Source organism: Balaenoptera ricei, chromosome X, assembly GCF_028023285.1.
Source record: "Balaenoptera ricei isolate mBalRic1 chromosome X, mBalRic1.hap2, whole genome shotgun sequence".
NCBI lineage: Eukaryota > Metazoa > Chordata > Mammalia > Artiodactyla > Balaenopteridae > Balaenoptera > Balaenoptera ricei.
The window spans coordinates 60,334,817-60,348,173 of NC_082660.1; the positions used below are offsets into that span (position 1 = coordinate 60,334,817).

The 13,357-nt window shown below is 38.2% G+C and overlaps 1 protein-coding gene across 4 annotated transcripts in view; it reads right to left on the reverse strand.

The window, feature by feature from the left end:
• The window catches only part of OPHN1 (oligophrenin 1), a 599,884-nt gene that overhangs the window by 39,766 nt on the left and 546,761 nt on the right, over positions 1 to 13,357 (reverse strand). For all 4 annotated transcript variants that reach the window (XM_059910821.1, XM_059910818.1, XM_059910820.1 and 1 more), the window contains one exon: positions 3,899 to 4,046. In XM_059910821.1, the coding sequence (XP_059766804.1) occupies positions 3,899 to 4,046 (148 nt within the window). The remainder of the gene's footprint in view (positions 1 to 3,898; positions 4,047 to 13,357) is intronic.

Consider the following 13,357-nt stretch of genomic DNA (forward strand, 5'->3'; position numbering starts at 1 on the left):
CCCAGTCTTTGCAAAGGGGCTCTGTATGAATGTTTGAGCATGCCTTGAACACTCAGCCAGGCAGTTGACAACTCTATATGGTAGTTTATTTTTAATTTTTTGAGAAACCTACACACAGCTTTCCATAATGGCTGTACTAATTTACCTTACCACCAACAATGTACAAGGGTTCCCTTTTCTCCACATTCTTGTCAACACTTATCTTTTGTCATTTTTTTGTAATAACTATCTGTAATAGGTGTGAGATGATATCTTATGGTTTTGATTTGCATTTCCCTGATGATCAGTGATGTTGAACAACTTTCCATATACCTATTGGACATTTATTTGCCTTGTTCTGAGAAATGTCTATTTAGGTCCTTTGACCTTTAAAAATTGGGTTATTTCTTTTCTTATTATTGAGTAGTATGAGTTCCTTATGTATTTTGGAATATTAACCCCTTAACAGACATATGATTTGCAAATATCTTCTATTCTGTAGGTTGTCTCCTCACTTTCTTGATTGTTTCCTTTGCTGTGCAGAAGCTCTTTAGCATGGTGCAATCACATTTGTCCGTTCTGCTTTTGTTGCCTATACTTTTGGGGTCATATCTGAAAAAATCACTGCCCAGACCAGACAATGCCAAGTAGCTTTCCCCCCACATTTTCTTCCTGTAGTTTTACAGCTATAGGTCTTACATGTATGCCTTTAACCCATTTTGAGTTGATCTTTGTACATTGTGTGAGATAAGGATAAAATTTCTCTGCATGTGGATATCCATTTTTCCCAACACCATGTACTGAAAGGACTATACTTTCCCACTGTGTATTCTTGACACCTTTATCAAAGGTCAATTGATCATAAATGTGTGTACTTTTTCTGGGCTCATTATTCTGTTTCATTTGTCTATATGTCTGTTTTTATGCCAGTACTATACTCTTTTGGTTACTATTGCTTTGTAGTATATTTTGAAATCATAAAGCCTTCAACTTTGTTCTTCTTTCTCAAGATTGCTTTGTCTATTTGGGGTCTTTTATTATGAAGTTTACATAAAACGTAGTTATAGCAGTCTGTTTAAAGCTAGCAAAGTAACATTGACTACATACAATAACTGTACATTTTAACGACTCCTACACCTACATTTTATGTTATTGATGTCATAATTTATAACTTTTTAGATTGTGTATCCATTAACAAATTATTGTAGCTATAGTTATTTTTAATACTTTTGTATTTTCACTTTCATACTAGAATTACAAGTGGTTTACACATCACTATTACAGTATTAGAATATTCTGAATTGGGCTATATTATGTTTACCAATTTGTTTTATACTTTCATATGTTTTCATGTTGTTACTGTCCATTTATTTCAACTTGAATACCCTTTTAGCATGTCTTACTTATTTATTTAATTGAAGTACAGTTGATTTACAATGTCCTGTTATTTTTAGGAGTACAGCACAGTGATTCAGTTATATATACAGTACAGTGATTCAGTTATATATATATATATATATATATATATATATATATATATATATATATACATATATACATATACTCTTTTTCAGATTTTTTTCCCTTATAGGTTATTAAAAATATTGAGTATATTTCCCTGTGTTATACAGTAGGTCCTTATTGGCTATCTATTTTATATATAGTAGTGTATATGTGTTAATTCCAACCTCCTAATTTATCCCTCCCCCACTTTCCCCTTTGGTAACCATACGTTTGTTTTCTATGTCTGTGGGTCTATTTCAGTTTTGTATATAGATTCATTTGTATCTTTTTTTGTTAGATGCCACATATAAGCGATTTCATATGATATTTGTCTTTCACTGTCTGGCTTACTTCACTTAGTATGATATCTTTTAACATTTCTTTTAAACCAAGTCTAATGGTAGTCAACTCCTTCGTTTTATCTCTCCTTCATTTCTGAAGGACTGCTTTGTCCAGTATAGTATTCCTGGTTGGCAGTTATTTTCCTTTCAGTATTTTGAATATATCAACCCATTCTCTCCTGGCCTGCAAGGTTTCTGCTTGGAAATCTGCTCACAGTATTATGGGGGTTTCCTTTTATTTGATGATTTGCTTTTTTCTTGCTGCATTCAAAATTCTCTTTGTCTTTGAATTTTGAGAATTTTATAACAATGTGTCTTGGTTAAAATCTCTTTATGTTTAACTTATTTGGGTTTCTTTGGGCTTCATGGATCCAGATGTTCATTTCCTTCTCCAGATTTAGGAATTTTTCTGTCATTATTTCTTTAAATAAGCTTTGTGCCCCTTTCTCTTTCTGTGCTCCTTCTGAGACTCCCATATATGTATATTGGTTTGTATACGGTGTCCCATAGGTCTCTTAGGTTTTCTTCACTTTTACAATCTTTTTTCTTTTTGTTCCTCTGACTGGATAATTTTAAGTGACCTGTCTTTGACTGCACTGATTCTTTCTTCTGCTTGTTTGAGTTTGATGTTGAAGCTCTCTACTGAATTTTTCTATGCAGTCATTGTGTTCTTCAGCTCCAGAATTTCTTTTTGGTTCTCTTTTTTTTATGATTTCTATGACTTTCTTGAACTTCTCATGTATTATTTTCCTGATTTTGTTTAGTTGTCTGAGTTCTCTTGTAGCTCACTGAGCTTCTTTAAGATGATTATTTGGAATTCCTTTTCAGACAGTTCATAGATCTCCATTTCATTAGGATCAGTTCATTGTGCTTTATTTTGTTCCTTTGGTGGTGTTAAGCTTCCCTGATTATTTCTGATCCTTGTGGCCTTGAGTGGGTGTTTACCTATTTGAAGAAGCAGGCACATCTTCCTGGCTTTGGCAAGGAAAGCCTTTGATCAGGCAGCAAAACCAGAGATTCTGGTTAGGCCACCTGGCATGCTCCAGAAGTGGGCTTGCTGCTGGAGTCCTTGGGTAGGGTGGTCTGGTGCCTGGGTCAGTGGATGGGCAAGCTTTCATCCTGGATCTACAGGGGAGAGCTTGAAGCCTGGATCCAGGGGGCTAGCCTGGCACTGAGGCAGACCTGGAGGTGGGATCCACAGGAAGCCAGACTGGATGCTGAGTTGTGGTTACATCTTGGAGACTAGAGCCACAGAGGCCAGCTTGGCATGTAATGGGCCTGGATTCTGGGTCTTCAAGGGCAGGCCTGGAGCCTGGGGCTGCAGAGAATGGCCTAGTGCTGGGGCAGGTCTGGAGCTTGGGTTGGTGGAGGCTGGCCTGGAGTCTGGAAAAATGGGGGATGGGTTGGTGCTGGGGTTTACTGGGGTGGGCCTGTTGCTGGGGTCCAAGGTAAAGCTGGGTGCTCATCTCACTCTCCTTCCTCCACGTGGAGGGGATTTCTCCCTGAACTACACTGTGTGAGCTTGGGGGAAGGGTGACGTGGGTAATATGAAAATGTCCTTTCTAGAATCTGCAATGTACCTTTTCGTATTTCTGTACTCAACCCAGGTGCTCTGACCTCTCATCTGGATTCCATAGCTTTCATGAAGGGATTTTCATGCATGGATGGTTGTTTGAATTCATATTACTGTGAAGGGACAAGCACTAGAAACTCCTATTCAGCCATCAGTTCTCTATGTTAGCTGAATTTATATTTAAAATCTCAGAACATTCAGAAAACACATTGCTCACCCATCTCAATGTACTGAGGTACAGATCTAAGAACACCTTGTATCCTTCACTGGTCTGCTAAGGGAAAATGGTAGCTGATTTTACAGGTTCATCTCTGTCCTATCCACTGCCAAAAGAATAATTCACTCTCTGGGCACAAATTTTACAAACCTTGGCTTGCCTGGCCCAGGACCCAGAAAAAGTTTACCTTTTCAGAAAAGATGGTTATGCCTCCACATCTGCCTTTCAATATCCTCTTTGTCTCCAATCACTATTAAGAAGCTAAGGGTAAACTTTAGTACTGACCTTCACTTTCATCCAGGGAAGAAGTATAGAAAACTGTCCTTTCCCTCAGCAAGCGCTTCGAAATTGTGATTGGTTTGTGCCTTCTTGCTGTCACTCGAGGTGGAGGCACTGGGGGTGCAGTACTTTCCTCAGGTGGACCTGAATAAATCTGTAGAGGGGGAATATTTCCAGAAAACAATTAGAAAGATCAACTTTTTGTATCCCTAATGCTAACTACCAGTTGATGCCCATCAGCATTACACCTAAAGTCTGCCATAGCAATTCTAATATGACTAAAGGAATTGTGGGGATTTTCTTAATCACTCTAGCTACCAGCAAGTGTTTAGAGATCTCCTATCATGTTTGAGGTGCAGGACCTGGTACTTCTCAGTGTGGAGGAAAGAATGCAGACAAAAACTGCAACATCAGGAGAGCACCCTTCTATTTATTAGATAGGATGCTGCCCAATACATGGATCATTGAATAAAACCAATTAGATCATTATTTTAAAAAACCTGCAACATCAGTCCTGGATTTGCCACTTACTGCCTGGGAAACTGTAAAAAAGTCACTACTCCCGCCAACAAAACCCATAAAAAGGTCATCTCACATCTCTGAGCCTTAGCTTCCTCATCTGTAAATTGCAGGGAACACCACCTATCACAGGGTGTGGTGAGTGAGAATCAAGTGAAAAGGGTAGTCAAGGTACATTGTATGGGTAGGGGTGGGGTGTGAAGAATGATTAAAAACACCCACATGCATTCAATATTTCTGAAAAGATACCCCCCCCAAAAAAAATTCCTGGTTACATTGTTTGCCCCAAGACAGGACTAATGAGTGGCTAAGGGAAGGATGGAGGAAACTTATTTTTCACCCCTATATCACTTTGATCTTTAAAATGTTCATACCATGTATGCATTGCTTATTCAAAAAAGACAGGGCAAAAACAAAGTGCCTTGGAAGATGTAAAAAGTGCTGGATAAGTGAGGGAGGAGCTGTGATTAGAATTTGTATATAATGTCTCATATGTACTTAAGATCTTCCTGTCCCTGGGGAGAATGACCTTTTGGGCAGAGTGAAAATATTTTGGGAAGACACACATATGTGGTGATGGAGGAAGGGAACCAGTGTCCACTGCAATAATGAAATCAACCCCAATGATTAGTGCAAAGAGAAATGTCACAGCCCAACATTCTATCAGGCAAGAGTCAACATAGATTGCACGGTCACAAAACTTACATGAATGGGAACACAAGGCAAGCCTGTGTAAAAGCTGCACAATGATAGAGAACAAGGTAAGAAGAATCATAAGGCAGTATATGTCTCAATGTCTCACGGTATACGGAAAAGAGAATATGACATAGTAGCAAGCAGATGAGCTTTGAGGTCATATACTTTTAGGTCATATTTCTGGTTCCACCACCATTAGTAATAATATTCTAAATAGCTACCATTTTGTGAGCATCTGCTTAGGCACTATAGTAGCTATTACAAATATTCCTTGCTATTCATCAAACACACCAGGGACTTTGCACTGAGTGTTTTTCTACCTGAAGTGCTCTTCCTCCAGATATCCATATAGCTTGCTCTCTTGATTCCAGTAGGATTAACGATCAAATATACCCCTCTCAGTGAGTCCTTCCAGGCAAATGTATCAGAACTTTGACATGCTTCCCTCTACCAAGTGCTTCCTATCCCCCGTCCCTATTTAACATTTTTTCCTATCACTTTCTAACATAGTATATTGTATTCAATACTTATTCAGTTTTTTGTTGTCTGTCTCTCCACTCGATTGTATACTATACTGAAGTATATCATCGTGTTCACTGCTGTAACTCCAGCAATTAGAAGAGTGACTAGAATTGCTGGGCCAAAAAACAAACACATTTAAAATTCTGGTATAAAAGGCCAAATTATCCTCTGAAAAGACCATAACAGCTACTTTCACTTCAAGCCAAAATACGGCAAAAGAAATTAGATTTACATCTTCAACATGAAACAATTAAAAAACTAGAAAAAATGTAACAATGATTCTGAAGGCATTTGAAATCTGGCAATTAAGGACAGTGATCCATGAGAGACAGGAAAAATAAATGAGGTGAGGTGAGCCCCATGACTGTCCCATGTTATAGCCTGGAAAGATTCTTTGGGCCATAATACAGGAAGAAGAACCCAGAGCAGCCCAGCAGTCTCCATTAGCTGAAGACACTGTGTTGCAGGTATGAGGAGGGCAAGGAAAAGAGAGTTTTCAGGGCAGGGTACCAGAAAGAAGAGAGCTGCACAGAGAGCTCTGAAGATTTGCAGGGGTCCTTTTTAAGAATATAGCTGTGTAAAATCAATCAATGTGATAAACCATATTAGCAAATTGAAGAAGAAAAACCATATGATCATCTCAAAAGATGCAGAAAAAGCTTTCAACAAAATTCAACACCCATTTATGATAAAAATCCTCCAGAAAGTAGGCATAGAGGGAACTTACCTCAACATAATAAAGGCCATATATGACAAACACACAGCAAACATCATTCTCAATGGTGAAAAACTGAAACCATTTCTTCTAAGATCAGGAACAAGACAAGGTTGTCCACTCTCACCACTATTATTCAACATAGTTTTGGAAGTTTTAGCCAAAGCAATCAGAGAAGAAAAAGAAATAAAAGGAATCCAAATCGGAAAAGAAGACGTAAAGCTGTCACTATTTGCAGATGACATGATACTATACATAGAGAATCCTCAAGATGCTACCAGAAACTACTAGAGCTAATCAATGAATTTGGTAAAGTAGCAGCATACAAACTTAATGCACAGAAATCTCTTGCATTCCTATACACTAATGATGAAAAATCTGAAAGTGAAATTAAGGAAACATTCCCATTTACCATTGCAACAAAAAGAATAAAATACCTAGGAATAAACCTACCTAAGGAGACAAAAGACCTGTATGCAGAAAACTATAAGACATTGATGAAAGAAATTAAAGATGATACAAACAGATGGAGAGATATACCATATTCTTGGACTGGATGAATCAACATTGTGAAAATAACTCTACTACCCAAAGCAATCTAGAGATTCAATGCAATCCCTATCAAACTACCAATGGCATTTTTTACAGAACTAGAATAAAAAAATTCACAATTTGTATGGAAACACCATAGCCAAAGCAATCTTGAGAAAGAAAAATGAAGCTGGAGGAATCAGGCTCCCGGACTTCAGACTACACTACAAAGCTACAGTAATCAAGACAATATAGTACTGGCACAAAAACAGAAATATAGATACATGGAACAGGAGAGAAAGCCCAGAGATAAATCCACGCACATATGGTCACCTTATTTTTGATAAAGAAGGCAAGAATATACAATGGAGAAAAGACAGCCTCTTCAGTAAGTGGTGCTGGGAAAACTGGACAGCTACATGTAAAAGAATGAAATTAGAACACTCCCTAACAACATACACAAAAATAAACTCAAGATGGACCAAACACCTAAACGTAAGGCCAGAAACTCTAAAACTCTTAGAGGAAAATATAGGCAGAACACTCTATGACATAAATCACAGCAAAATCCTTTTTGACCCACCTCCTAGAGAAATGGAAATAAAAACAAAAATAAACAAATGGGACCTAATGAAACTTAAAAGCTTTTGCACAGCAAAGGAAACTATAAACAAGACCAAAAGACAACCCTCAGAATGGGAGAAAATATTTGCAAATGAAGAAACTGACAAAGGATCAATCTCCAAAACTTACAAGCAGCTCATGGAGCTCAATATCAAAAAAACAAACAACCCAATCCAAAAATGGGCAGAAGACCTAAATACACATTTCTCCAAAGAAGATATACAGATTGCCAACAAACACATGAAAGGATGCTTAACATCACTAATCATTAGAGAAATGCAAATCAAAACTACAATGAGATATCACCTCACACCAGTCAGAATGGTCATCATCAAAATATGTATAAACAATAAATGCTGGAGAGGGTGTGGAGAAAAGGGAACCCTCCTGCACTGTTGGTGGGAATGTAAATTGATACAGCCACTATGGAGAACAGTATGGAGGTTCCTTAAAAAACTTAAAATAGAACTATAATATGACCCAGCAATCCCACTACTGGGCATATACCCTGAGAAAACCATAATTCAAAAAGAGTCATGTACCACAATGTTCATTGCAGCTCTATTTACAGTAGCCAGGACATGGAAGCAACCTAAATGTCCATCGACAGATGAATGGATAAAGAAGATGTGGTACATATATACAATGGAATATTACTCGTCCATAAAAAGAATTGAAATTGAGTTATTTGTAGTGAGGTGGATGGACCTAGAGTCTGTCATACAGAGTGAAGTCAGAAAGATAAAACAAATACCATATGCTAACACATATATATGGAATCTAAAAAAAAAAAAAAAAACGGTTCTGAAGAACCTAGGGGCAGGACAGGAATAAAGATTCAGACGTAGAGAATGGATTTGAGGACATGTGGAGGGGGAAGGGTAAGCTGGGAGAAAGTGAGAGAGTGGCATGGACCTATATACACCACCAAATGTAAAATAGATAGCTAGTGGGAAGCAGCTGCATAGGACAGGGAGATCAGCTCCGTGCTTTGTGACCACCTAGAGGGGTGGGATAGGGAGGGTGGGAGGGAGAAACAAGAGGGAGGAGATATGGGGATATATGTATATGTATAGCTGATTCACTTTGTTCTAAAGCAGAAACTAACACACCATTGTAAGGCAATTATACTCCAATAAAGATGTTAAAAAAAAAAACAAACGAATTTAGCTGCCTACTAATCAATACTTATGTGTGAGGCAAGAACCACATGAAAGAATTAGAGGAAGCAATTACCTAAGATCACACAGTGGCTGGAAGAATTCCTGTTCTCACCAGCCACAGTGGATTATTAAATAATTCATAGGGCACTGAGTACAGTACACAGACAAATTTTGCCTCATTAATGAAGAAAAATTAACCCTAGACTAAATCCTATTCATTTTCTGCCTAAAAAAGCCTAAGGGAAATATTTGAAAGCATCAAGCTGTTCTTGGGCTACTTACCTGCACCCCAGAAACAAGCTCAAGAACATTATTTATAGCAATAAAAAATGGCCATCATACAAGAAGGTAAAATTAACAATGTCTTGCATCCAATAAAGAATTATCAGAAATTCATAGCCCTTTCTAATTTTGATGTATTTTATTTCTGTTTCTTGCTCAATTGCTCTGGCTAGGATTCCAGTTCTGTGTTGAATAGGAGTGGTCACAATGAGCCTCCTTATCTTGTTCTTGATCTTAGAAGGACAGCTGTCCACCTTTGGTCATCGAGTATGATGTTAGCTGTGGGCTTTTCCTGTATGGTCTTGGTAATGTTGAAGTTTATTCTTTCCATACCCAATTTGCTGAGAGTGTTTATCATGAAAGGATGCTGAATTTTGGCAAATGCATTTTCTGCATATATTGAGATTTTAATTTTCCATTCTATTAATGTGGTGTATCACAGTTTTTGATTTGCATATGTTGAACCATCCTTGCATCCCAGGGGTAAATTCCACTTGATTATGGTCTATGACTCTTTTAAAGTGCTGTTCAATTAAGTATGCTAGTATTTTGTGGAGAATTTATGCTTCTATATTCATCAGGTATATTGGCCTATGGCTTATAGTTTTCTTTCTTTCCCCCTCCTTCTCCTTCTTTTTTTTTTTGTAGAGTCCTTATCTGGCTTTGGCATCAGGGTAATGTTGGCCTCATAAAATGAGTTTGGGAGTGTTTCTTTCTTTTCGAATTTTTTGAATTGAGAATAATTGGCATTAATTCTTCTTTTAATGTTTGGTAGAATTCACCAATGAAACAATCTGGACCTTAGCTTTTCTTTTTTGGCAGACTTCTGAATACTGATTCAATCTCCTCACTCACTATTAGTCTGCTCAGATTTTCTATTTCTTCATGATTCAGTCTTGGTAGCTTGTATATTTCTAGGAATTTATCCATTTTTCTAGGTTTTCCAATTTGTTGACATATGATTATTCATAGTAGTCTCTTATTATCCTTTGTATTTCTGTCGTGTATCCCTTTTCATTTCTGATTTTATACACTTGCATCTTCTCTCTTTATTTCTTAGTCCAGCTAAAGGTTTTCAGTTTTATTTATCTTTTAAAAAACTCACCTTAGTTTCATTTATCTTTCTATTGTTTATCTGGTCTCTATTTCACTTATTTCTGCTCTGATCTTTTTTATGTCCTTCCTTCTGCAAACGTTGGGCTGAGTTTGTTCTTTTTCCAGTTTCTTGAGGTGTTAAATTAGAACGTTTATTTGTGATCTTTCTTTTGTCTAATGTAAGTGTTTATCATCACTGTAAAATTCCCCTCTTAGAACTGCCTTTCCTGCATCCCATAAATTTTGATTGGTTGTTTTTCTATTGTCATGTCTTTCAAGATATTTTTTGACCTCCCTTTTGATTTCTTGCTTGACCCATTGGTTGTTCAGAAGTGTGTTGTTTCCCACATATTTGTAAATTTTCCAGTTTTCTTCCTGTAATTGATTTCCAGTTTCATACCATTGTGATCAGAAAAATATTTGGTATGATTTCAATCTTCTTACATTTGCTTACATTTATTTTATGACCTAACTTATTATCTATCCTAGAGAAAGTTCCATGTGCATTTGAGAAGAATGAGTTTATATTAGAGTTACATAATTAACACACCACCATATTGCAGTATTAGAGTATTCTGAATTTCACTATATACTTACCTCTACCAGTAGGTTTTATATTTTTATATATTTTTGCATTACTAATTAGTGTCCTTTCATTTCAGCTTGAAGAACTCCTTTCAGTATTCTTGAAAGGCAGGTCTAGTGTTGATAAACTCCTTCAGCTTTTGTTTGTTTGGTAAAGTCTTTATCTCTCCTTCATTTCTGAAAGATGACTTTACCGGGTAAAATATTCATGGTTGGAAGGTTTTTTTTTCTTTCAGCATTTTGCATATATCATCCAACTCTCTCCTGACCTGCAAGGTGTCTGTGGAGGAATCTGCTGATAGCCTTATAATGGTTCCTTCATATGTGACGGTTTTTTTCCCTCTGGCTGCTTTTAAAATTCTCTGTCTTTGATTTTAGACTGTTTCATCATAATGTGTCTTGGAGAAGACTGTTTTGGGTTGACATTTTGAGATAGTTAGCTTCATAAGTGTATCCCTAGATTTAAGAAGTTCTCAGCCATTATTTCTTTAAATAAGCTTTCTCCCATTCTTCTCCTTCTCGGACTTCTGGGACTCCAATAATGCATAGATTTTTTTCTTTTAATGGACCCCATAATTCACATAGACTCTCTCCACTCTTTTTCATTCTCTTTTCTTTTTGCTCCTCTGAATGGATGATCTCAAATGACTCTTCTAATTTACTAATTCTTTCTTCTATTTGGTAGAGTGTGATATTGAAGCTCTCTATTGAATTCTTCAGTCCAGTCATTGTTTTTTGAACTCTAGGATTTCTGGGTTGTTTTTTTTTTAATGGTTTCTGTTCATTTGTTGAACTTCTCATTTTGTTCATGCATTGCTTTCCTAATTTCATTTACTTGTTTATCTTTATTTTCTTATAGTCCATTGAATTTCTTTTTTTTAATGAAAGTATAATTGATTTACAATATTATATTATTTTCGGATATACAACATAGTGATTCAATATTTTTACATATTATACTCCATTTAAAGTTATTATAAAATATTGGCTATATTCTGTGTGCTATACAATATATCCTTGTAGCTTATTTATTTTATATATAGTATACATACATGCCTCTTAATCACCTACCCCTATATTGCTCCTCCCCGTTTCCCTCACCCCATTGATAACCATTAGTTTGTTCTCTATATCTGTGAGTGTTTCTGTTTTGTTATATTTTATTCAATTGTTTTATTTTTTAGATTCCACATATAAGTGATAACATACACCATTTGTCTTTGTCTGACTTATTTCACTTAGCGTAATACCCTCTAAATCTATCCATGTTGTTGCAAATGGCAAATTTTCAGTCTTTTTTATGGCTAATAGTCCATTGTGTGTATATATATATATACAGCCACTTTATTCATTCATCTATTGATGGACACTTAGGTTGCTTCCATATCTTGGTTATTGTAAATAATGCTGTGAAGAACATTGGGGTGCATGTATCTTTTCAAATTGATGTTTTCATTTTCTTCAGATATATACCCAGGAGTGGAATTGCTGGATCATATGGTAGTCCTATTTTTAGTTTTTTTAAGAAACATCCATACTGCCTTCTATATTGGCTGCACCAGTTTACATTCCCACCAACAATGTACTAGGGTTCCCTTTTCTCCACATTCTCATCCTGAGATTCTGGGTGGGCCATATGGTGGTGTCCAGCAGGAGACTTACTGCTTGAGTTCTTGGGCAGGCAGGTCTGGCGCCTTGGTCAGCAGGCAGGCAGGCCTGGTGTTTTGATCCGAGGGTATGGATGTGGGGCTTGGATTCACTGAGGTAGGCCTGACACTTGAGTCTGCAGTGATGGGCCTGTGATCTGGGTTCATGTGGATGAATCTGGATCTGGGTCCATGGGGGCTGACCAGGCTCAGGGGATCACTGGGGTGGGCCTACCATCTGGGTCCACGGGGACTATTCTGGTGCCAGATGGGCCAGGAGACTGATTTCATAGGGACTGGACTAAAACCTAGGGCGATGGGGGCTAGCCTGCCCTTTGGGCAAACCTGGAGCCTAGCGCCATGGAAGGTGGCCTATAATCTGGGGTCTCAAGGGCCAGCCTGGAGATTAAGTCTATGGAGGTCAGCCTGTTGCTAGTTCAGGCCAGAAGTCTGGTTCTCTGGGAGCCAGCCTATAAGCTGAGGCCACAGGGGCTTGCCTGGCACTGAGGTGGGCCAGAAGCCTGGGTCGACAGGAGCCTGCCTGGACCCTGAGACATAGGGGCAATCCTGGCATAGAGTTAGGCTGGGAGCCTTGGTCTATGTGAGCTGGTCTAGAAGCTAGGTCTATGGGGGCTGACCCATTCTGGAATGGACCAGGAATCTGCATTCATAGGAACTCACCAGTAGCCTGGTGACATCAGAGCTGGCTGACAATGGGGTGGGCCAGGAGCCTGGGTTTGTGGGAGCCCACTTTTTGCCTCATGCCTTGGGAGCTGCCTGGGGATATAGGTGCTGGGTCATGTTGGGTGTTTTGGGAGCTTGGGTTTGCAGGAACCTGCTGGGAGCCTGGTGCTACAGAAGCTGTCTGAGACTGTGGGAACTGCCTGGGGCCACAGAAGCTGGTGGATAACTGGGTGGGCTAGGGGCCTGGGTTTGCAGGAGCCCACTGGGAGCCTGGGGCCATGGGAGACACCTAAGTCTGCAGTAGTAGGTCTGATGCTGGGGCCGGCCAGTACTGGGGTTAACAGTGAAATCAGATGCTCACTTCACTCTCCTCTCCCATGAGTGTACCTCTCCATAATGGGCT